Here is a 26,420-nt window from a genome sequence, read left to right on the forward strand (position 1 = left end):
CTTTCTCCTCTGACCCTTTTTTCCCTCTACCCCTTGTCTTGGGGCTAAAACCCAGGGCCTCAAACTGCTCTACCACTGAGCTATACCTCTATTACCTTATTGTATGTCTTTTTTGGTTTTTATAGACAGGGTTTCTCTGTGCAGCCCTGGCTGTCCTGGAACTCACTCTGTAGACCAGGCTGTCCTCGAACTCAGAGATCTTGCTGCTGGGATTAAAGGTGTGTGCCACCACTGCCCAGGCCCCTCATGGTGTGTCCTACGGTTTAATTTAAAAAGGCTATTTTTAATGAAGTTGCCCCCATTCAGTGACTGCATAGAAGGACTAACCCTCCTGAGGAGGTAGACAACAGGTCTGTTCTCGTATAGGAAGCTGTGTGGATGTCTGAAGAGGGACAGTGAGATGGCTCAGTGCATAAAGGTCATTACCAAGCAAGCCTGGTGAACCCAACCGGAAAGAGGAGCTAGTAAGATGGCTGAGAGGGTAAGAGTACTTATCACCAAGCCTGTTGACTTCAGTTACATCCCGAGTACCCACACAGGGAAGAGAGAAATGACTTACAAACACTATCCTCTGGTGAGCACACATGTGCACACAGACACAATAATAACAAAGCTGGGTGTGGTGACTCAGACCTGTAACTCCAGCACTTGGGAGGGGAAAACAGAAGTTCTCAGCTACATAGTGAGCCGGAGGCCCCTCAAAACAAACAAACAAACAAACAAACAACAAACAAGGGCTGGGGAAGGCTCCGTGGTATGCTCTTGCTGAGGATCCAGGTTCAGTTCCCAGCATCCATGGTAGCTTACAACCACTTCCAAATCCAGCTCTAGGAATTCCAACACCTTTCCCAGTCACCACAGGCACCAGACATGCACACGGCGCACTTATATACATGCAGGCAATATACATACATAAAATAAGAATTTTTTTTTTTTTCGAGACAGGGTTTCTCTGTAGCTTTGGAGCCTGTCCTGGACTAGCTCTGTAGACCAGGCTGGCCTCGAACTCACAGAGATCCACCTGCTTCTGCCTCCCGTGTGCTGGGATTACAGGCGTGCATCACCACCGCCAGGCCATAAAATAATAATTAAAAAAAGAAAAAACCATCCTCAAATAAAAAAATGTACGGGGGCTGTAGGTAGAGCACTTGCCCAGCCTACACAAGGTCTAGGGTTCAATCTTGAGCACTGCAAACTTTTAAAAAGGAAGAAAAAGGGGACTGGAGAGATGGCTCAGAGGTTAAGAGCACTGGCTGCTCCTTCAGAGGTCCTGAGTTCAATTCCTAGCACCCACATGGTGGCTCACAACCATCTGTAATGAGATCTGATGCCCTCTTCTGGTGTGCAGCCGTACATGCAGACAGAACACACTATCTATAGTAAATAAATCTTTAAAAAAAAAAAAAAAAGGAAGAGAAAGAAAGAAAAATGATCATGGCCATTGGGAAATAAGATTTTTTACAGCACTCACTTGCACTCACTCAGCACCTCACTGAAAACCTAGGCTGTGCCGACACAAGCTGGTTACAAAGAACTAATGCAAGAGAAGGACAACGAAGTCACTTGATGCTTGGGCCACATGTATTCCAACAGCCAATCATTTATTTTCTTAAGGTTGGCTCTAATAAACTCACTCTTTAGGGCTATAGCAGCAACACAATTTTTCATTGCGGGGTAAAACCAACAAGCAAGTCAAGTCTGCCGCACAGCAGCGGCACAAGGTCCACGGGGAAGGCAAGATGCACAGGCGAGCCCCATGAACAGAGACCCTAGGGTGCTGTGCTTACCACCACATGCTCAATATGATTGGGACACATCCATCTGCCCAGGGGCATGGCAGTGAGCGGGGGCTCGAGGCAGTCCATGTGAAACAGGAGCGGGCAATAGTCACACTGGATGAGAGGGGCCACTCGGCAGCTCCTGCAAAGGAATGAGATGTGACGGGTGATTTCTGTGGCATGATGGGAAAATTCAAGACTAACTCTACTCTGTAAAAGAGCCCTTCCTCCTCAGTCCTCACAGCTCCTTCCATACCCCCTCCCCCTCCAGGGTTCTGTCACATACCCAGTCAGTAAGGAAAATGGAAAATGGGTCCTTCATTACTTTATCTTCCAGGGAGAATGCATCTTGTGAAGGTAAATGTTTATTTGGAGTACAGCTAAAGTGGCTATCAGAGCAAGAATAACCAACGCTTAGTACCCAGCTCTGCTCTGCGATCTTCCTATTTTTTTAAGGAATTCTCACTTAAGGCACCTGCCACCAAGCCTGACTACCCGAGTTCAATTCAGGGGACCCACTGATTAATGGGGAGAATCAACTCTTTCAGGTTGTCCTCTGATCTGCACACGTATGTTGTGGCATATGTGTATCCTCCCCCCACAAACAAACAAACCAACAAAAACCCGAATGTCTTTCTGGAGTTGTCCCGACACAACAAAAGATTTCCCTTCTGTGTGAAAAGACTGATAACCAGTACTGAAAAATGGAGATGGAGGCAAGAAAATGATTTTGTATGTATTTATGTAAGCATGCTTCAAGGAGAGGTTGTAAGCAAATATAGACAGTCCCAAAGATATACTAGAGCCACAGTTGTTCTGCAACTGAGATCTATAGTTCTTTTTTTCCTGAGACAGGGTTTCTGTTGTATAATAGCCCTGGATGTCCTGGAACTCATTTTGTAGATCAGGCTGGCCTTGAACTCACAGATCACAGAGATTCATCCACCTGCCTCTGCCTCCTAAGTGCTAGGATTAAAGGTGCACACCACCACCACCACTGCCAAGTTTTATAGTTCTAATTGACTTGGTCTAGTTTCCCATGGTTTTTGTTGTTGTTGTTGAGGGTGTGGCTGTGAAACAGTCTCATGTTGCCTGAACTCACTATGTAGCTAAGAATGATCCTGAATTCTTGTTCCTCCTGCATCTAACTCCTGAGTGCTAAGATAAGTTTGCACTAGCATCCTGGGTGTCTGTGATGCTAGGTATCCAATCATGCCAGGTAAACACTATACCAACCGTGCTATATCCTCAGCCCCCAAGTATCCTTTGTGATAGCCATTTTCTCATGCTATCCTGCTCCAACCATAATACAGTTTTTCTGACATATGCAAGCCAACTAATCCAGCTTTAGTCATTGAAACATCTGGTTTCTATAACTGAGGAGAGCTTCTCTAAAGGAAACCAGTGTCCTAGGTCTACTATGTAACTTAGGTAGCCAAAAGTCTTTTGCAAGTTGTCTAGTCCAAAGCACACCAACTACCATGGCTAGATACCCATATGACTTTAAAATTTATCTTTAACAATTTGCTAGCTAGTCTAAACAGCTTGTTTGGTTTAAAAAAAAAAAAAGTAACCATCATTTTATGTGCATTGGAAGGAAAGCCCATGTACCACACTGTTTGTTCGGGGACTGAGTCTCTCCTTCCAGCATGTAGGCACTTAGGATTAATCTCAGGCACCAGGCTTGGCAGCAAGTACCTTAACCCCCGAGCCATCTTAATTAAGGAAATTGTCTAGTCTTTGACAGTTTCATAATAAATTTTAGTTATGTTCCCCTCCCACTTCCCAAGTCCCTCTGAGTTTCATCTCTTTTATAGTATGACCCAGAGTTTAATTTTTTTAAAACATTTTTTAAACATTAATTTTTTTAAACATTTATTTGGTGCACGTGTGAGAGTGTGCATTTGTGTGTATATGTGTTTGCGTGCGTGCGTGCATGTGTGTGTGTGTGTGTGTGTTCATGCATGTGTCACAGCTCCCATGCAGAGGTTAAAAGATAACTTGCCAAAGTTTTGTCCTTCCAAGATGTGGTTCCTGGGAGTTGAGCTCGGGCTGTGATGATAAAGAGCCTTAACACGATGAGCTATCTCATCAGTTCTGACCCACTGCGTTTAATCACTGTTGATCATGTGAGCTGGGGAGGAGGTACTTACTGAATATAGATTTTTCAATGGCTATACCATTAAAGAAAATGACACTCCCTCTCTATCAACCAATGAAGAGTAGGCTTTGTGAACCTAGGCTAGCTTTGAACTCCCCAAACTGCCTCTTCCTCCTAAGTGCTGGGATTATAGGCATTTATCATACATCTGGCTCTGTACCTTGATTCTTCAGGTAATTTGTTACTGACATATTCAAGGAAGTGGCCAGTTAGTTCTGTGTGCTTATACCATCAAAATATAGGCTGTCCACATTTAACATACAGGACTTACAAGGGTAAGAAGAAAAAACCAACTCCATTTGCTGAATATAGGCATAGAAAGAAAATACCTGTTACATGTGAAGCAGACTTTGACCGGCAAGGGCACGAGACCATTATGATCTAACTCATGCTGTGTTCTTTTAACATTCTTTCCTGTGGTTTCCTCCTTTCTTCTCCGTTTGCTAGAACCTAGAAAAGAAGCTGGTGGTGCTGAACTGTCCTTGGCATCCAATTCCTTGTTGGAATATGAAAACATTAAGTGAAAGGAACAGATCTAAGCAAAAGCATGTGCCATGGCTGGGGCAGATTTCTTTCTGAGGACCCTAGGGCTAGTTTCAAGTAACAAAAGAAGAGTAAGAAAGAAAGGGGGGAAAAGTGGGGGTGGGGAGACAGAGACAAGGCGACCAGGAACAGATATTACCTGCTTTGTGGCAGAAACACACTCATTTTACCAATATGAAATAAGAAACCTATGATAGTAGCAACCTAAGTATATTTATGTCCAAGTTACATGCTCAACAAAGACTAGTCTGTGACAATAACTGAGCAAAAGACTGCAGTTTAATCATGTTTCTATAGAAACCAGAAAAGCAGATTCCATATGCAGCCCTCACTCCCAATTTGACACAGGATCTCTCTATATAGTTCTGGCTGACTTGGAACTTGCTCTGTAGACCAGGCTGGCCTAGAACTCAGATATCCATCTGTCTCTGCCTCCCAAGTGCTGAGATTAAAGATATGCACCAATAAGCACAGCTATATGTACCCTTTAAAAAAATATAGTATCTGAGGGTACACATGCCATGTACATGTGTAAAGGTCAGAGGATAACTTTTCCCTACTTCCATTTTTATATGGATTCCAGGGATCAAACTCAGGTTATTAGGCTTGCATGGCAAGTGCCTTTACCATCTTAGCTATCTTGCTAGTAGCCCAATAGGCATATTCATTCATTCATTCATTCATTCATTCATTCATTCATTCATTCATTCATTCATTCATTCATAGTCCCCCTCCTCTCTCACATACACGGTCTCTCTATATAGCCCTAGCTGGCACCAATCTCACAGACATCCATCTTCCTCTATCTTTCCATACTGAGATTAAAGGGATGTGCCACATTTGGCTCATGTGTACTTCCTGGTACTCACTTTGCATAGGAGGCTGGCCTCGAACTCACAGAGATCCACCTGTCTCTGCCTCCCAAGTGCTGGGATTAAAGGTGTGCGCCACACCGCCAGGCTTCATGTGCACTTTTTAAGCCTTCCAATTTTCTTGTTTTTGCATATGCATGTGTGTGTGTGAAGGCATGAGGCTGATGTCAGATGTTTTCTTTGATTGCAACTCTACTTAATAGACTGAGGCAGGCTCTTCCTGTGGAGTTTACTCTTTCAGTTTATTTACTCCATCTCTGCCTCCCACAGTCTGAGATTACAGGAAGGCTATCTATCACACCCACCCGGATGGTGACATGGGTTCTGAAGACACGAGCTTCAGTCCTCACATTTGCATGCTAAGTCTTTATCCCCTTCCCAGCCTGCTTCTGTTTTTTGAGACAGGGTCTCACTTTTGTAGCCCAGGCTGGTGATGAACTCAGTGCATAGCTCAAGCTGGCTTTGAACTTCTAACAATTCTGCTTCTGCCTCTCACAGAGGCAGGAACTATGGGCATTTAAGACACCATGCCTAGTCAATCTCATTTTTTGTAGGAAAAAAAATTAAGATCTAGAAGCATCGTGGTATCAAATAGAAGCCATGACTTGATTTTCTTTGTAAAAGGGACAATTTGATAATAGCTATCAAACCTACCAGTGTAAACTGTGACCTAGCAATTTTCCTATTAGGAATCGATCCTACAGATGTCCACATCTTCCATGTGCAAGATGACGTATTCACAAAGTTATTCGCTGAAGCACTGCCTTTGTAACCAGGTATTAGGAATGGCTAGAGAGATAGGTCAGTGGTTAAGGGGACTGGCTGTTCTTTCCAAGGACCCAAGTTCAATTCCCAGCACATGGTGGTTCATAGTCATCTGTAACTCCAGTCCCATTGGATCTGATACCCTCTTCTGGTGACTGTGGGTACCAGTCACACACTTGGTGCACAAGACATAATTGCAGGCAAAATAGCCATACACATAAAAATAAATAAACTAGAAAATATATTAGGAACAATCAAAATGGCAATGAATAGAAAACTGTTTAAATTAATTATAGTAAATTTGTATAATGGATTATTATGGAGCCATAACAAAAACCTAATGAAATGCTACAGTAATGTTAAAACCACTGGACTGCATTATAAGAAGAAATAAAGAACAAACTGCAGAACAGTTTGTAGAGTATGTTATTTAAGAAGAAAATACAAGCACATACACACACACTCTCTCCCTCTCTCCAGAATGATACATAAGAACTAATCAATGAATAGTTATCTGCAAAGGGCAGGAGGATATGCTGGGGATCAAATCCAAGACTTTGTGCATGGGAGTTTATCACCCATGGTAGCTCTGTCACCTAACTATATTCCTAAACTTTGTTTCTTCATTTATTTATTTAAGAATTTAAAAAATTTAAATATGTGCATCTATGTATCTACATGTGGGTTTGTGCATGTGAGTGCAGGTCCCTACAGAGGCCAGAGGTGTTGGATCCCAGAGGCTAGAGTTGGAGGCAGTGTGAGCTGCCTGATGTGGGTGCTGGGAATGGAACTCAGGTCCACTGGAAGAGGAGCAAGTACTCTTAACTGCTGAGCCATCTCTCCAGCCCCTCTTTTAATTTTTATTTATTTATTTATTCCTTTATGCATATGAATGTTTGCCCACCTGTATATATGTGCGCCATATGCATGCCTGGTGCCTGTAAAGGCCAAAAGAGGGCATCAGATCCCTTGAAACTGGAGTTACTGATGGCTGTGAGTCACTATGTAAGTGATAGGAACCAAACCTCAGTCCCCTGCAGAAGCAGCCAGTGCACTGAACCACTGAGCCATCTTTTTGAGCCCTCTTTTTATGTTTTGAGACAGTCCCAATATGTAGCTCAGGCTGGCCTCAAATTCACCATCCTCTTGCCTTATCCTCCCAAGTGTTGAGATTACTAGTGTGTCACCATACTTGGCTTCTTATGTAATTAAAAAAAAAAAAAAAAAAAAAAAAGAGTACAGGTCAATAATAGGACAGGAGACAGAATACTCAGAAAACGAAAAATCAATTAAGTACTATAACAACTAAAACCTTTGATGCTATCTCCAGGCAGACTGAGGAACAAGAACAAAAGACAGTGGCTACAGGCAGTAACCTTGCAGGCAGCACTGTTCTTTGGGCTAAATGATAATCCGTTGGGAAGTCAGGGTAAGAGAAGGAATATGATGATGATGATGATGTCGCTAACCTGGTAGTGCAGTGGTACAAGTCAGTTCATTGGGCAACTGAAATTGGGTAGGGTTCCGCTCCATGGCGGCAGCAATCAGCAGCTCAAAAGGCCGCCGAAGCTGAGGCTGCACATAGTCCGGCTCTGTTGCTACTGGCTCCTCGTCCACGTCAATGATGTCCTCATCGACGTCATTATGCTCAGAGGTGGGGGTCTCTGTGCTGGCGTTGGATGTGGGGGTGCCAGGCCGGCTGGCTCTCCTTTCCAGGATCCGGGCATGGGCAATGGCCTTGAGTTCAGTTTTGCTAGCTGATCTGTCCAACAAGTCAGTGTCACTGCTGGGGGATGTAGTCCGTTTACTGGATTTGTCCACCAGTCCATTGACGTGGCCCAGCTCCTTTTTCTGCTCTCGTTTCTGTGCAAATGAATAGGTGGGCCCATCATGAAAAGAACAAAATAGAGATGGGTATACAGTGTCCTGCTAGACCACTTATGAAAATTACAAAGTCCTTACACATCACAGAATCATCCACTTCGGGACCTGGGACAGCAGCCTATTAAAGTTGAGATATATATTTCACATTTTAATTTTGTGTGTATGGGTGTTTTGCCTACATGTATGCCTGTGTACCATGCATGTGCCTGATACCCATAAATGATAGCAGGCGGCCTCAGATCACCCGAAACTGGAGTTGAGAGCTGCCATGTAGGTGTTGGGAATTGAACCCAGGTCCTCTGGAAGAACGGGCAATACTCTATTGCTGAGCCATCACTCCAGCCCTGGATACAGCTATAACTAACTGAACTAACTAAAATGGAGAAAACATGGCAGTAGTGAATCACCAACAACAGTCTGGAAAGTCTGGAATAATTGCAATTCATTGTATGATACTTAACATCTATATACACAAGGCAAGCAGCTAACCAACTAAACATGGTAAGAACAAAATCAGTGAGATTAAGGTAAGAACACCACAATACAAACAAAAGTCACTGTCACTTACTTGCCTGTGACAAGTGCATCCTGACCTACTGAAAGGTTTTGAAAACAGCTCAAAACAGAGAAAGTATGCAAAGGTAAAACAGGCTGGGAGAGCTCCCTTTTCAGTGGGGATGGCACAAAAGGGTGCCACCTGGAGGGAACCAACGCAGCAAGCAGGTGCCAAGAACTGTGGCTTTCCATCTTAACTAGAAACTCTAAAAGTGACACTTGTAGAAGGTACGAAATGGAAAAGGACTGCAGGAAACTTAGTAGGACTGGATAGCAGTCGATGCATTTTCCTAAGACTCTAAATCAAAGGAGTGTCACACCAATCTCATTCAGCGGACCCTAGACAGTTCATCTGCAAATGAAAGCACTAAATCTTTTTCCTCTTAGGAATATGGTAGCGATAAAAGGACTGCATAGATGAAAGACATGGACGGCTCTGGGCTGGGAAAGACCTAGCTTCCAGTAGGAATCATAAGAAGACTGACCATCAGGAGTTCTTGAGGCCCCAAGGATGGATATATATTTCAATCCATTTCACTGTGAACACTGGAGGTCAAAGGGGAGTGGTAGATAGTGGCCAAGGCAGATTTGGAACTGTTAGGTAGAGAGGTCCATGTGAAAGTGAGTCAGAGCAGCATCTAAGGAAGAACGCCCTATGCTAGGGAAAAATCATACTATTCCCAGCAAGCAGCACTGTTTCCAGAGAACTCAAGAGGTAACAGAGCTTTAGAATGAGATAAAATTTGGTTCCAATCTTGGCTCTTTGCATTCCTTTGAGTCCTTGGAAAAATAATCTGTATTTCGTAGCCTCAGTTTCTTCCCTTCCCTAATTAAGATCGACTACAGCACTCTTGGATAGCTGCTGCATAGATGAAGTGGAGGAACAGGAGAGCACCTGAAACGGCACCAGCAGGTTCTCACCTCTTTCCTCTGGCCCATCCAACTCTTTCAAGCCTAGCTTCTTTGCATAGCAAGTTTCTGAACAGACAGGACACACTCTGTGGGATGCACAGGAAAGGGCTTTGGAAGCTAGGTAGCCTGACAGATAGCCTGGTTTTTTTTTAGGCTTCAGGTCCAAAACTACATACAGTTCTGGTTAGTGGCTGACTGAGCTCTGGCTTGCTTTCTAATGGGAACCACTGTGCATACAATGGAAAACTAATGCCTGCTTGTTCACCTTCTTCTTAAATGTTGAAAACAGATTCATAAACCACAATCTCTGAATTAGCTCATTCTGTTTCTGCAACTGAGGAAGTCATCACTGACCATGACATCATGTTGTGACCAAGAAAACAGCAGTAACGTCACAAGAACAGAAATTCTCTGGTTATACAATTAGTGTAGGAAGAAAGCAGGATAGCCTACAGACAAACCCTAATTTATAGCCTTTAATGTGTGGGTGGGATCAAATATAATCTGGTGGAACACACCTATTTCTTTTTTTAATAAAGGAAAGTTTAGCTCTTGCTCTCCATAAAAAATTTCAAAGTAGCCAGGTAGTGGCAGTGCATGTGATCCCAGCACTCAGGAGGCGGAGACAGGTAGATCCTCTGTAAGTTCGAGGCTAGCCTGGTCTACAGAGAGAGATCCAGGACAGCCAGGGCCACACAGAAAAACCCTGTCTTGAAAAACCAAATAAGCCGGGCGGTGGTGGCACACACCTTTAATGCCAAGCACTGGGGAGACAGAGGCAGGTGGATGGATCTCTGTGAGTTCAAGGCCAGCCTGGTCTACAGAGTGAGTTCCAGGACAGTTTCAGAGAGAAATCCTGTCTTGAAAAACCAAAAAGGAAAAAACAAAACAAAACACAAATAAATAACTAACTAAATTAAAAAATTTCAAAGTAGAAAATGAGTCATGCTCACAATTCAGTTAGTACTGAACTAACAGAAGGGGGAAGGGGATGGAGGGGTCAAAATCCACCTCTCTAATACGACTGACCAAGCCTCTGGAGACCCCGTGGAACTGAGAAGCAGCCGCCTTTTTTGGAGCCACAGACAGAGGACACCACATTCAGGCTATTTCCTAAGAGGTCAACAAGATGGACTAAGCCTGTCACTAGTGACTACACAAGGCTCATTGAATTAACACACCCCTTCCTTCTGCCCTCTTTCACACCCTTGTCTGGAGTTTTAGCTCTTACAGTCAACATGGAGAGAGTGTAGTGAGTCCAGCGTTAGAACAAGAAAGGATGAGAAGGCCCTTAGGATCAAGTCCTGAACTCTGAAGTCTCACTGCTCTAGATCTGGCCTTCGGAGTGAAGCCTTCAGAAAGCAGCATTATTACCTTTCGGCGAACAGTGCACCGGTGACACATCCACTCCCCAGGAGGCAACATCTCTTCACTCAGTGGAGGGTTACTGTGGGGAAAAGACAAGGGCAAGACTAAGTAACTAACCCTTGGATGCAGCTGAAAATAGACCTGGCACAAGCTGCATGTCCCTAAACTACTACTGTGGCCAGTTCTGGAGCCCTGATAGAGCTCTCCTGTCCTTCAAACTGCTATTTAACAAATTCCTTTCACATCTTAGAAAGAGAAGCCAAATCCACAGCTATTGACCCTAGGATTACAGGAAAAGGCATAAAGTACTAGTTGAGAGCCTGAAGAGTCATTCCCAAATTCTGGACTATGCCATACCAAGAGGTCTTCCACACTGTTTTAAAAGTCTGAGTCTAAACCCAACCTCTTCTCTGTGGTTCAGAATCTTGTCATACAGTCCATTCCAACCTGGCAGGCCTCCTCAGGTACCCAGGCCCACCAGTGAACATTTGCCACTTATTCTGTTGTGATACTCTTCTGCCAGGAAAGCTGTACCTCCCCAACTATCCATTCCTAAAGTTTGCTCTAGGCTCCATGGTTTTGTCTCCCATCCACAAGCAGTCCTTTGCCCTCCTCTTGAATTAGGCTCGTCTTGTGACTTGCTTTGACAAACAGAATGTAACAACGTGACATGCTGTAACTTCCAAGTCTGAGCCTTAAGCAATCTGTAGATTCCAACCTTATGTTTGGAATGTTCTGTCTCAGAGCTCTGCTGTCATGCTAAGAAAGCCTCATGGAGGAGGTCTGAAATACTCTAATCAATAGGTCATACCAACTACTGCTATGAATCATCTTAGACATACCAGAACAGATAAACCTCCAAATAACTGTGGTCCTGGCCAACTACATGTACAACAGAAAACCACCCAGCTGACCCCAGTTCAAGCCTCAGAATTTTGAGATAACTAGCTTCTGTTTTGGGTCACTGAATTTTGGTAGTTTGTTATACACTGATAGGTTACCAGATATGGCTTCTCCATCAGTACTTTCTAGACTTCTCATAAATCTTATTCTCCTGCTAAATAGTTGAGTTCCTTTTTCTCTGTGTGTAGGTATGTGCGTGGAGTGCAAGTGACTTCAGTCTCCAGAAGAGGGTGCTGGATCCTCTGGTGCTGGAGTTACAGGCAGCTGTGAGCCACCTGATAGGAATTCTGGGAGCCAAACTCAGGTCCTCTGAAAGAACAGTATGCACTCTCAACTCTGGAGCCATCTTGCCAGCCCGCCTCCTTGCACTTTTAATAAAAGAAGACTGAATTCAAATCAGAGCTACATCAGGCATGACATATGCCCAGAATTTGGGAGGCTAAGGCATTAAGATTTTTAGTTTTATGCCAGCTTGGGCTACACAGTAAAGTTATAGGCTGGCCAAGGCTGCATGAAACTCTTCCTCAAACAAAGCAAAACTCAGACCAAACAAAACTCAAGCTATGTAAGGCTGGACTTCACACACAGTTAGATCACTGATTTCCATTAAAATTACATGAAGATTTTTATCAATTTCTCAAAAGAGTCACATTTATATTGCTCTCACAAAAGGTATTTTGTTCTAGAAGTCTGATTCCCAGTTAAACAGCAGCAGTAGCATCTGGAAACACATTAGAAATGTAAATTCTGAACTGGGAACATCACTCAGTTGGTAGAGTACTTGTCTAGCATGCATAAATCAGCTGTGGGGTGCACACCTACAATCCCAGGACTCCCGAGGCGGAAGCAGGGGGATCAAGTGTTCAAAGGTCATCCTTGGCACAAGTTCAACCCTGGTATTGCTTTTGTTTTTTCCAGAAAGAGAAGAAAAAAAAGAAATGCTAACTCTAGGACTTAGTAATCTGTGTCACAGGCATGCCTTTAACGTGATTCTGCTGGACAAAGTTTGAAAATCACGCTGTACAGAACAAGGCTACATCCATGCTCATGCTGAAAAAAAATCTCTGCCTTTGGTTCTTACGAGTCACCTAGTCGGAATGCTAAGAAGATATGAGAAATATGGAAAGAGAGGAGGGGGGAGGAACATTTTTTTTTTTTTTTTTTTTTTTTTTGGTTTTTCGAGACAGGGTTTCTCTGTGCAGCTTTGCGCCTTTCCTGGAACTCACTTGGTAGCCCAGGCTGGCCTCGAACTCACAGAGTGCTGGGATTAAAGGCGTGCGCCACCACCGCCCGGCCGGGAGGAACATTTTTATATATACTACGACTGGCCTTAATTTCCCAGTGCTTAATGCTCTGCTGTTTCTTCCTCAAAGAGCATTTGGCCTTATGTTTTCTGTGTTCCTGTTTGCCATGTTTCCCTGGAGCTCTGGGTACACATGTCAGACACCCACCATTGCTTTATAGCTCACTGCTTCCCTCCCTCCTCTTTTCTTAGCAGAAACTAGTGACAGAGTGGCCTGTTGGGACAGATCTCCAAGCCCTAGAGGACCACAGGTGAACAGCACCTGTAAATTCTTCCCTAATTCTCTCCACTATATTTCTAAACAGATCATTAAGTAATGAAATAAAGACATGTCATCTGTGAAGGCCTACAGACTTTCCAATGCTTCAATAGCCATCATAGTAAAATTAACCCTGAAGCCTGTTACTTCTAAGTCTGTTTTCATCGTCTGCTGGCACGGTACCAAGACACCCTATATCAAATATGGAAAGCCAAGAAGGACAAGGCAAGGTGGTTTGGGTTTAGATTTTTTGCCAAGATGTCAATGTTTATTGGGTACCCTTTATGATTCAGGTGATTTTCAATGTTGCTGGCAGAATGATCTAAAAATTCTGGAGCAGGCATTTGTGTTGGCATATGCCTACAATTATTCATTAAACTGAGGCAGGAGCATAGTAAGTTGAGAAGTGCCAAGGCTACAAAGCAAGACCCTGTTTCAAAATCCCCGCCCACCCCCATTCTAATCATATCACTCTTCAGACTAAAAAGCCCTTCAAAGCCAGGCATGGTGGCTCACACCTATAATCCCAGCATTAAGGAGGCTGGGGGCAGAAGGATCACTGTGAGTTTGAGGTCTGCTTGGACCACACAGTGAGACTCTGTCTCACCCCCCGCACACCACCCCAATAAACTGGGCCAATGAGATGACTCAACCAGTAAAGACACTTGTTGCCTCTGAGTCTGAGGCCTCCTGCAGAACCCACATGTTGGAAGGAGAGAGCAAACTCCTGCAAGCTGTTCTTTGATATGCAGGCACATGTGCTAGCTCACTCATGCACACGCTCTCCTCTCTCTCTCTCTCTCTCTCTCTCTCTCTCTCTCTCTCCCTCTCCCTCCCTCCCTCCCTCCCTCCTCGCTCACTCACTCTCTCTCCCTCCCTCCCGCCCTCCCCACATATTACAATAAAGAAAAGGTGCCTTCAACAGTACCTTTTCTCATCTATCAACCTGTGGGTCACAATCCCTTTCAGAGTCACATATCAGATATCCTGCATATCAGATATTTACTAATGATTCATAACAGTAACAAAATTAGTTATGAAATAGTAATGAAAATAATTTCATGGTTGGGGGGTCACCACAACATTAAAAGGGTCGCACCATTAGGAAGGTTGAGAACTACTGCATCAGAACATAAATTTTGGTGGCACATGCCTTTAATCCCAATACTAGGGAGGCACAGGCAGGCACATCTCTATGAGTTCGAGGCTAGCCTGGTCTACAGAGTGAGTCCCAGGACAGCCAAGGCTACACAAAGAAACCCTGTTTTAAAAAACCAAAATTTCAAGCTCCTCACTCCTAGAAGACCCCTATGGCCAGAACCTCATCCTTTTATCCGGCCCAACAGTCTGCTGGTGTTTTACACAGCCTGCACTGTCTCTCTCTTCCTGCCTCCTCATCGAATGCCACAAGCCACAACCACACAGGCCTTCGCCCAGTCCTTCAGTCAGAGTTCCTTATCTTTTGAGGACTTCTATCAGGTGAGGTATTATTTCTAGAAAGTTTTCTCTGAGAGCTCTGGTTCCTCACAGCACCGTGTCTAAAAATGGGCTGAGACACATACAGAAAGAATAAACTTACAGGAAGTGAGCCCAGGCCCTCAGAAGTCAAGAGACAAGGTCATGCAGTTTGGCAGGCACTTGTCTTGGTGGTCAAATCACATATGAAATTATTTGTTTTCTAAGTCACAAAACAATGAGAAAATATGGACGTCCAAGGCCACACTTGCAAACTATCTCACCCCCTACATTTCTCGTTTGTGCCGTGCTGGATAGCAAACCCAGGGTCCCTGAATGCTAGATGAGTAGCTCCTTGTTGGTTTTCAAAAGATCACTTTCATAGATACTAAGCTTAAGAACAACATACACTCGAATAATCAAAAATAAGAGTTAAAAAAAAAAAGAACAGTGTTTCTACTAGTTTAGTGTACAACTCTGAAAACTGAAAATATGCATGCTGGTCTTTATGATGTGCCTGTTGGGAAAAACAAGGTTCTGCTCTACCCTCACGTCTGCACATACCAATGAAGATAGGGTGCTGGAGGCCACCCTTCATAAAAGGAAATTACTAGCTGGGCGGTGGTGGCGCACCCCTTTAATTCCGTACTTGGGAGGCAGAGGCAGGCGGATCTCTGTGAGTTCGAGGCCAGCCTGGGCTACAGAGTGAGTTCCAGGACAGGCTGCAAAGCTACACAGAGAAACCTTGTCTCAAAAAAAAAAAAAAAAAAAAAGAGGAAATTACTACACGTCAGATTATGCTGAGTTTATTTCTATCTACTTCAATTCAATTGTGCAGCAATGAAAACACTATAAGTCAGTGCTGCCTAAAGATATCAATATGTCTCCTCACCACCGAAGCCTAGAAATGGCAGAATGACGACTTCATGTCATGTCTGGTGTATTACAGTTCACAAAGTATTTTAGATCTCTCTCTCTCCCTCCCTCCCTTCTTTCTGAGACAGGGTCTTACTACGTAGCACTGGATGGCCTCAAACTCTGAGATCCATCTGGGTTAAAGGCACAAGCTAACACATCTGCTTCAGATGCTCTCATTTGATCTTCTTACAACACTGGAATACTTTCTACTCTCAACGCACAGATGAGGGATTGCATATCTAAGACTACGGAACCAGGCTGTAGCCAAGCTAGAACCTAAATCAGTGTCTAGGCTCTCAGATCTTGAAATGGAGCTGGTTTTTCTTTGAAGACACAGTCTCCTGAAGTTTCACCACATGAACTTCAGGCTGGCTTTGTTCTTCACGTAGGTGAAGATGGCTGAACTTCTCATCTTCCCATCTCACTGGTGTCTCAAGAGCTAATGTTACAGGAATAAACACATCTGGCTTAAGACCAGGTGGCTTTGTGTTTGTTTTTTTAAACAGAGCTACCTCAAGTTTGTTCCTAAAAGGAACAAAGTCATCTATGGAGGGTGTGGAGGGTTACACCTGTCTATCTTCACACTGGCAGATAGATCCTTTTATGAGGCATTCACAGGGGCCTGACCTGGAACTAGCTACTGCGATGGCCTTGGTTTAGGCTTTAGCCTTTGGTGGCAGAGCCAGTGGCCCTTGGCTCTTTTCAAGCTCGGGGTGAGCAACGAAAGCAGTCAGCAGAGCTTGAGTTGGGGGTCCACTGGCCTCCTGGACTTCCCGGATGCTTCACAGGACCTGGATGGTCTTTGCATGTGCACTCACTGCCCTGGCACTGTTTGACCCATTGTCTTCAGGCCCCTCTCGTGCTTCTCGGCGAGCCGTGTTCCTCAGGAACTTGGGGTCTGTCTCTTTAGAGATTGCTGTCTTTGTGATCGGAGATTCTTGGGCCTCTTTTGGGCCTGGTTGTGTGTGGTCTGATTCTTGGACTTGGCCATGTCTGCACAGTAACCTGAGCTCCTGAACGAAGCTCTTGGGACTGAAAGGACCAAGTTGTTTTTTTAAAGAACCTTTAGTACTCCTCCTATTTCTGAGGACACAGTGTGTCACGCCTAGCAGAGTCCTTAACCTCCACCCTGAGTGTTTCCAAACAGATCCGGGGAGAGGATCAGACTAGTCTATTTGTCCACTCCAACACTGACTGGGTACTTACGCCAGGCAATGTGCTGTTGGGGGTTCAGACAGGGTCTTTTTTCAGATATCACAGGCAAAGGAAAAAGGGTCCCCAGTAACAATACCACATCTACTCAACAACAAATCAGTTCTTACAGACAGACCTACACCAGTCATTTGGTATTTCAGTGGATAGCACACTCTCTCTATTACTCATAGCTATTCAGTAAAGGCCAGTGACCCTTTAAAGTTGGTCAAGTTAAGAAATATATGGATTCTAGAGGAAGCCAGAGTTTTAGAAGTATTTATTTCTGCAATTTGGTAGCAATGATCTAACAAAGAAAAGGCTCTGGGAGTAGGGACATATTTCCTAGATGGGTGCTTAGATACATAAAAGTACTGTAGCATCTTAACTTGCAGATTCCCCTGAGAACATCCATGAAGGTTGAAGTCCTGTAACAGCTGTCTTCTGTACCTGGGGGTCTTGTCTTGGAAAACCAGCAACTTTTTAGCCAATAGAGCAAGGACCTCTACTTCCTTTTCTGGCTTTAAAACAGTGTTGGGGGTTAGGGGGATGGCTCCGTTGGTAAAGCATCTCCTGAACAAGCTTGAGGAGCTAAGTTAGCCCGGCACCCCGGTAAAGACCGATCTGGGTGTGATGGTGCACACATGTGACCTTAGCACTGGAAGGCCAGACAGGTGGATTCCCTGGGGACTTACCTGCCAGCCAGCTTAGCCTAATAGATAAGCCTTAGGCCAATGAGCAGCCCTGTCTCAAACACCAAGATGGATGGCTCCTGAGGAATAACAACCAGAGGCTGACCTCTAACCTCCACAAGCGTGTGCATATATTAAAGGTCTGAGTATTCATAGATTGCGTATGCAACTAAAGATAGGCTTTTTGATCTTGGTGTGGCTTTCTGTTAGGCCAGAGAAGCCCTATAGATTGCTATTATTTATACATCAACCAATTAGAAAGTTAGTTATGGATATTTTTCCAAACTAAAACTTTTTTTCTTTCTTTTGAGACAGGGTCTCACTATGTAGCCCTGGCTCACCTGGAACTCACTATGTAGATCGGGTTGGCCTTGAACTTACACAGATCTACCTGCCTCCACCTACTAAGTGCTGTGTGTAAAAGACATGTGCCATGGCCATGGCACCAGGCCAAAACAAACAATCCTTTTAAAGCCAACCTCTGCTGTGCGACTCCAACATAGCTAGATTCCCATGAACAAATTCAAATGACCCAAATGACTCTACTACTGATGACAATGTCTAGAGTCCTACAGGAAAAACTAGACATCCCTCACCGGGTCACTGCAATGCCTACATTGACAGACTTCTCTAAGATTCAAAGTCCATACCCAGATGATCCCAACTCACAGTCCAGTTCTAATTTAGAATGCCTTTCCTTCTCTAATGAGGCTGGAGCTCACCACCACAAACGAGAGATGTTAACAGTTGTCGTGGTTCTTGGCTCTCTAATTAAGAGCATCTATTTCAAGTCCTATACCAGTGTCATTGATCTGAGTCTAACTGCACACATTTCCCTGGCCTACTAATCCATGTGAACCTGGACAACACTAACGTTTACTTGAGACCAGTCACCACCAGTGGGACCTGTTGCTCCACAGCACCATCTTAATTATCCACCCAGCACAAGCAGTTTTCCAAGATGGAACTGGAAGGGAGGGGAGGGGAACACAAGAACGAAGGGAGGAGAGGGACAGAGAAGCAGAAAGACTGCCTTCTACTTCAGAGCTCCTTTCTTTGTATTACAACAGGCAGATTTCAAAAATACAAAACAAACTGGCGCTGAATGCTAGACATAAAAAAGAAAAACGGAAAGAAAGGAAAGTGAGATCACTGATGTGTGGTTTGCAAGTATCCACTCATCTAAGCAAGAACACAAAACTGGAGTCAATGGCAGCCTGAAAAACAATGAAAAATCTCACTTAACCAAAGGTGTCGGTAGATATTATAGAACAAAAGGGGAATAAAGGGATGAAAATACTAAAAACAAACAAACAAACAAAAACCCCAAAACACTCCATTTTCTCTGTGGACTAAGAGAATATTTGATTAAATACAAATACTTAGCAGAGACACTATACAAACGCCACCTTAACACAACAGACCAAGAAGCTCTCTCCTGAGCTTGTAAAAGAGGTCAGTCACATGAGCTGGTAGGGTCCCTTCTGTCAGAAACCACCCATCTCCAAGATTTAAGCTTTCTAAGCCATTTATGGCAGTTTCAGTTGAAATACAGTGGCAGACTCAGAAAAGACTTAACACTCGCCCCCATGGATGTACACCCTGCCTTGTTTTGGTGTGAGATGTGGTATTCACCAAGCAAAAAACTAAGCAGTTTTGAGTTTTAATTTCATAGTTCACGAGTCTTTTCTATCCATCTGAGGCCTATTACTAGATTAAAATCTCCCAATTATATTCAGCATCATCATAAAGACCAACAGAAAAGACAATACAGGCTTAGATTTACTCTCTCAGTTTGTTGCTGCTGACCTAGGCTGGCTTAGAAATTAGCACATGTGTGCGTGTGCATGCACACATACAAATTGGCGCTAGCCGTAATGGGGTAAGGTGATTGCTTACAGAACCATAATCATTTCAACCTCACAGCAGCCATCTTGATCTATAAGAGGACCCCTGGGTCCTTCCGAAAATAAGCCTCTTGGGACTGGAAAGGTGGCTCAGCGGTTAACAGTACTTACTATCCCCCTTCTCCCCCAGCCAGAAGACCCAGGTTTGGTTTCCAACACCTATATGGTGGCTTACAACTGTCTATTAACTCTAGTTCCAGGGGATCTGACACCTTCTTCTGGTCTCTATAGGCGCCAGACACACATGTGGCACACATACATACACACAAGCAAAACACGCATACACATAAAATAAAAATAAACCTAATAGGGAAGCCAGGCAGTGGTGGCGCACACCTTTAATCCCATCACTCGGGAGGCAGAGGCAGGCGGACCTCTGTGAGTTCAAGGCCAGCCTGGTCTACTGAGTGAGATCGAGGACGGGTACCAAAACTACATGGAGAAACCCTGACTCCAAAGATCAAAAAAAAAGGGGAGGGGAAGAAAATATGCCTTTTCAGAAAATATGCTGAAACCAGGTATGTTATGGAAAAGCTAAGAGGCAGTAGGTAACGTTTAACTCAAAAATAAAGAAAGAAAGAAAGAAAGAAAGAAAGAAAGAAAGAAAGAAAGAAAGATAGGTAGATTCATGTAAGAGCCTGTGAGATGGCTCCGAATAAAAGCACTTGTAATACAACAGTGACAATCTGAGTTCCATTCTCAGAACCCTTGATGGAAGGAGAAACCGGCTCTTCAAAGTTGTCCTCTGGTCTCTACTAACATTTTCTTTTTCCTTTTTGAGACAAGGTTTCACTTGTAGCCCAGGCTGGCCTCCAACTCACAGAGATCAGCCTGCCTTTGCATCCTGAGTGCTGGGATTAAAGGTGTGTGCCACCATACTCGGCTAGCCTCCTCACCCCCCAAGAGTTTCTCTGTGTAGCCCTGGCTGTCCTAGAACTTACTATGCAGACCAGGTTTGCCTCAAACTTAAGAGATCTGCATGCTTTTGCCTCCCCAGTCAGCTAAACTTCTTAAAAAATTAAAAAAAAAAAATTCTTCAGGTTAGAAATATAGCTTAGTTGGTAAGTACTTGCCCAGCATTCCCAAGGCTGTGGGTTCAATCACTAGCATTGCACAGATCAAACTCAGCAATGCATGCCTGTTATCCTAGCTCTTGGGAGGCAGAGGCAGAAAGATGAGGATTTCAAGACTGCCCTTGGCCATATAATGAGTTCTAGGCCCTGCTGGCTTACATGAGACCCTGCCTTGTGTAAGAAAAGAAAAGAAAAAATTCTTTTGAAACCTTGTGTCATTAATGTAGCCCAGGGCTTGTCATTCTCGTTTTCACCCTCCCACCGCTTTTGAGTGACACTGGAAACTAAAACTAGTGTGCCTTGGGAATGCTAGGGAATGCTCCACTACTGAGGTATGTGTCAGCCTTGAGGCTGTTCTTGAACTCATGATATTCCTTCTTCAGGAGTGTACTAATTTAAAAATATTAAATGAAGAATTTCTAGCAACATATCCAAATGTAATACTTTAAGGGAATGAAATTTAAGTGTCAGCAAAACCAGCAAGCTTCTCCTGGACACCTGTGTGGACACTAGCTGTTATCTTTAGGTATGGCCTAGCTCTCAAAGGCAAAGAAAACGGCCACATTGAAGGATACTGAGAGGGAAATGTCTTGGGGTGCCTGAGTGAATTCTTTACTAGCCTAACCACTCACTCAAACACAGCTAAGGCCACAAAGTACATAAAAGTACAAGGACTATGGGTTTTTCCTGCAAAGCCTCAGTGGCAGTGTTAACAAGGAAACCAACCAAGTGCCAGACAACTACAAATGCCCCATTGAGAAACTTAGCTATCTGCGTCACTTCCACAGGCACACAATGCTTTCAAACTAGCTGACTGTGCCCCAACTTTTATTGCCTTCCATGTAGAACTGGCTTGTGGCATCTTCTCAGCAAAGGGCACCTGGAGAAAAGCATGGCAAGTTAGTGCAGGGAAGGGAGGAGGCAGGGAGAGTACTAGAGTTCTGCCAGTGTTTGCCTCTGCCACCTCTGCTACAAGATAGGCCCAGTGCCACATGCCTCATCTATCACCTGGCTGTTGTCAAAATTTTTTGTAATAGATGGTTGACTTTACTCTCTCACCTCCTGGTAGATGCTACGGCCTACGTAACTTTGGGAAAGGGTCAACATGCTGGCCTCAACAGTAATTTTCTTTCTTCTTCTTTTTTTGGTTTTTCAAGACAGGGTTTCTCTTTGTAGCCCTGGCTGTCCTGGAACTCACAGAGATCCGCCTGACTCTGCCTCCCAAGTGCTGGGATTAAAGGAGTGCGCCACTTCACCTGGCAACAGTAACTTTCTAATACTCCAGGAGAATATTTTAATGTAAGGAAGAACAATTGTATATTTCATAAGAGTATCAGAGATATGGAAAAACTAAAACCAAGTACTGTTCTGATGTCAAAATTGTTGTTTGGTTTGAGACAGTCTCACTGTAGCCCAGGTTGGCCTTGAACGTATGAAATGCTGAGATTTCAGATGTGAGCCATCACACCTAGCTTCTGTCACCAAATTTTAGAGAATGACCAAGGAAAAGGCAACAGCCAGACCATACTCATAGAAACAACTGAGTAATCTGGGCCAGTTATTAATATTGGATATAAAACTCTATAAAGGCCTAGAAAGCTAAAAATACTAACAATATATTTTTCTGGTTTCTTTCTTTTTTTGAGACAAGGTCTCACTATATATATAGCCCAGGCTGTCCCCAATCCTCCTGCTTTGGCTTGTGTGTGCACGAGTACACACACACACATACACTGTAATAGAAAAAGAAAATTGGGGTGCTGGAGAGATGGCTCAGAGGTTAAGAGCACTGACTGCTCTTCCAGAGGTCCTGAGTTCAATTCCCAGCAACCACATGGTGGCTCACAACCATCTATAATGAGATCTGGTGCCCTCTTCTGGTGTGCAGACATTCATACAAACAGAACACTGTATACATAATAAATAAATAAATCTTTAAAAAAAATTTGAACTTATTAGGCAGCAAGTTTTTACTTAATATTAAAGAGACGCTGGGTGGTGGTGGCGCACACCTTTAATTTCAGCATTTGGGGGACAGACCTAGGCGAACTCTCTGTGAGTTTGAGGACAGCCTGGTCTACAGAGCGAGATCCAGGACAGGCACCAAAACTACTCAGAGAAACCCTGTCTCGAAAAAAAAAAAAAAAAAAATTAAAGAGACTTCTGCCTCACTTGCTACCCTCTGACAGAGGAGGAAGACAATTAATTGGGCCCTACAGCAACAGGTTTGTTCCCCACCCCACCCCAATTCTACTCATAAACCTCAAAGCTCCCCATCCTTTAGGACTGAAGTGATCTGGATACACTGTCAGGCTGTGCTCTTGTGGTTTGATGTCACAGCTAAGTGGTGACTCGGGCTTCCAGACCCTGCAGTTACACCTCTAGTGACCGACCTATTTAGAAGTTGAACACACTTCTCAGAGAACCATGATTTTTCCCTTTGGCCCACTTTGGGATATCTGTGCACACACAAAGTGAAGTAATGCAACAAGCACACAAGCCTGGATATGAGTCATTTATCTTAACTGTGCTCACTTTGCTAACACACACCTTATTTCAACACTAAAAACCCCACAGCCTACAAAGACATCCGATATTAACAGAATTAGCCAGGTCCGTTTATTCGCTAGGTAAAGGATAGCTATACTAGGCAAAACGGGAGGACCACAAGAAGGATTAAGTCATCACAAATGACAGAACAAAGCAAGTATCAAACAGCTTAAGTCAGTGACAGAATTCTCCCTAAAATCATTTAAGAGGATACTTTCAAAAAACATGGCAAGCCAGGCGGTGGGGGCGTACACCTTTAATCCCAGCACTCAGGAGGCAGAGGCAGGTGGATTCTCTGTGAGTTCAAAGTCAGCCTGGGGTACAGAGTGGGTTCCAGGACAGTCAAGGCTACACAGAGAAACCCTGTCTGGAAAAAAGGAAAAAAAAAAAAAAAGCCCATGTTAGTGGAAAAAAAAGCAAGAGCGGATAGGTCCTTGTCACCTGATTTTATAATGCAGGGCCTCATCCCAAGTTCTCTGTGTTTTACTAGCTTCTTTGCTCTGCACAAAGAAGACAGGAGAAAAATAATATCCAACATCTTTGTGTGGGTCAGAACGGAGTGAAAACCTCCAATTCAGGTGTGCTGGTGTTGCTACAAGTAGGGTTTTACCTGGAACTCAAGCTTGTTAGTAATTTTGAGAGGTTCCCTCCCTGGCCTGGAATTGGAAGTGAGGTCTTTCAGGCTGTGTTAAAAATCAAACCCATGGAGAGTCCTCTCTTGTTCATTCATGCTGGTTTCAGAAGGCACCTCACACAGAGCAGACAGGGAAAGACCAGTGTTAGGTTCTGGCACTCCCCAACTTACTGGCACTCCACTGGTGTTTTGTCCTGTCAAAACCAGGAAGCATTTTTGGGAGATATCCCATATTTATATAATTTTTCAGAAAAAAAGGAAGGAAAAATTAAATACCAGAGTGATTAACATACAGGAAAGCAAATGTTATTACTGGAGGAAAGGAGTAGCCACATTTTGTATTAACTAAAGTATCATCCCCATAGAATAACCCATGTAGCATCGCTGTTCCCTAGCCAGTGTTTATTTTGCACGCCTCTCACTTGTAATCATGTGGGAAGAGCAGGAGGAAAAGCCAGTGGCTTTCAAGTCCTTTAGTGAATGTTCATTCAGTGCAAGAGCAAATGGAAGGCGAACTCGGAAGGAGTGGATGAAGTTTTTTCATTACTTGGGAAATTGCATCAGTCTGTAAGATGTACTATAATTTACTTATTGTGAATGTAACAACTGTTCTATGTAGCAGTGAATTTGGTTCCTTCTTACTGATGGATTAAAATCAATAACTTCTCTCTCATTCAACTTCATCTACCATAGAGATATGCTAAAACCTCATCTTTGTTTTCACTTGCTTAGACCTAGATTTAGAAATAACCTTCAGCTTCAGAGGATGAGGATTCTGATAGCCTGAAATCACAGGCAGGAAAAACAGTCACCATCTTATTCTCCTTAACTGCTTGCAAGTCAAGGGAAAAGCAGTCAACAAGTGACCTGTGCATGTGTCCTGGGCATGGTGACAAACAGCACCACCACAGTGCCTTTCTAAAATGTGGTCTAGGACTTGTACTGAATACAATGTCCTCCTCTTTCAGGAAACTGGCAAGGGGACAGCTGTACTCCTGTCCGGTGTCCCCAGGAAGGCTAGCGTTATGTAGAGGTACTCTTATAAGTGTCACCTATGTGAACGCCAATGCAGCTGATCATGTTGTACTCCCTGAGGGAGGCCTTTAAGTCAAAGGAGGAATCCAGTGCTGGGGGTGGGGGGAGTAGAGGAATGAGATAGGAGAAATTATTGATTTTAATCTGTCTTCCAATCTATTGATTTGGAATTCCGGCACCTTAAAGCAAGACTACTGGGGCTGGAGAAGTGGCTCAGTAGGCAAAAGGCTCTGGCCATGAAGCCTGATGACCTGAGTTTGATCCCTGGGACCTACATGGTAGACACAAAGATCTGACTCCCACAAGCTGTATCCTGACTTCCACGCAGGTGGTGAAAGTACCCACCCCACCCCTATTTAAACAAAATAAAACAAAAACCAAATACTGGTTTTAAGAAGCTTATACTGGGCTGGAGAGATGGCTCAGAGGTTAAGAGCACTGACTGCTCTTCCAGAGGTCCTGAGTTCAATTCCCAGCAACCACATGGTGGCTCGCAACCATCTGCAATGAGATCTGGTGCCCTCTTCTGGCCTGCAGTCATACATGCTGTGTACATAATAAATAAATAAATCTTTAAAAAAAAAAAAAAAGAGAAGCTTATACTGGGGGATGGAGAGATAGCCACTGGTTAAGATCATGTATTGTTCTTGCAGAGGACTTGAGTTCAATTCCTAGCACCCACATCAGGCAGCTTACAACTGCTTGTAACTCTAGCTCCAGAGGATGGCCCTAATCTCAGGTACACGCACATATACAGATATATACACATGTACACATAAATAAATAATAATGAAAATATTAAAAAAAAGAAGCTTTCCTAATTATAAGAGCCACTAGAAGCCTAAGGAGAATGTCCCACTGATGGCCCATTTAACCACACACCCAAGGAAGTGTATGCGTGCGCACTAGAGAGTAAAAACAAGTTCAGAGATGGATTACCACTCTTACCCATAACCAAAAGCACACATTTATTGCCCTCTGTTTTCTATTTTGTCACTTGCAAAAGAAAAAGATATAACTCATTCTTTCAAAATGATACCTGCATGTCAAAGTAGAAAAAACTGTCTTGATTCTATGAGCTACATAAACCTCGAGGCAAATATTCTCTACATTCTGATTCCTTATTTACTATCCTTTTGTTTATCTTTTATCTTTTTTAAGACAAGGTCTCACACAGACAAGGTGAACCTGACCGGATCCTCCTGCCTCTGCCTCCCAAGTGCTGAGATTACAAGGAATCAATACCACACCAGGCCCTAGTTATTACTACCCAAGTTTACATAAAAATATGTACAGACAAGTAAGTGTGCAGCAGGGCACAAAAGACAGATCTGGTTAACCAGTTCAAAAAGCTTAAAACTGATTGACATGGAGCTATTTCCACTCCAAGCTTTTACCAATCAAACTAAGGCAATTAAAAACTTTATACCTGGAGTTGGAGAGATGGCTCAGTGGTTGAGGACACGGACTGCTCTTCCAAAAGACTTGAGAGTTCAATTCCTAGCACCTACATGGTAGTTTACCACTCTGTAACTACAGGACACCCTGGCCTCCGTGAGTATCACACACAAGGTACATAGACACACTTGCAGGAAAAACAGCCATGCATACATAAAACCAAACAAAACCCTTCCCTTTTGGGAACTGGAGAGATGACTCAGT

The 26,420-nt window shown here is 43.7% G+C and overlaps 1 protein-coding gene across 2 annotated transcripts in view; it reads right to left on the bottom strand.

Annotated features, from left to right (window-relative positions):
• Nucleotides 1-26,420, bottom strand: part of Phf12 (PHD finger protein 12) — a 50,857-nt gene that overhangs the window by 14,157 nt on the left and 10,280 nt on the right. For both annotated transcript variants that reach the window (XM_052755841.1, XM_052755842.1), the window contains exons 3-6: nt 10,845-10,917; nt 7,589-7,982; nt 4,269-4,389; nt 1,788-1,920 (exon numbers count right to left, since the gene is read on the bottom strand). In XM_052755841.1, coding sequence (XP_052611801.1) covers nt 1,788-1,920; nt 4,269-4,389; nt 7,589-7,982; nt 10,845-10,917 — 721 coding nt within the window. The remainder of the gene's footprint in view (nt 1-1,787; nt 1,921-4,268; nt 4,390-7,588; nt 7,983-10,844; nt 10,918-26,420) is intronic.

This window comes from Peromyscus californicus, unplaced genomic scaffold (assembly GCF_007827085.1).
Source record: "Peromyscus californicus insignis strain IS unplaced genomic scaffold, ASM782708v3 Scaffold_3__1_contigs__length_106647218, whole genome shotgun sequence".
Lineage (NCBI taxonomy): Eukaryota > Metazoa > Chordata > Mammalia > Rodentia > Cricetidae > Peromyscus > Peromyscus californicus.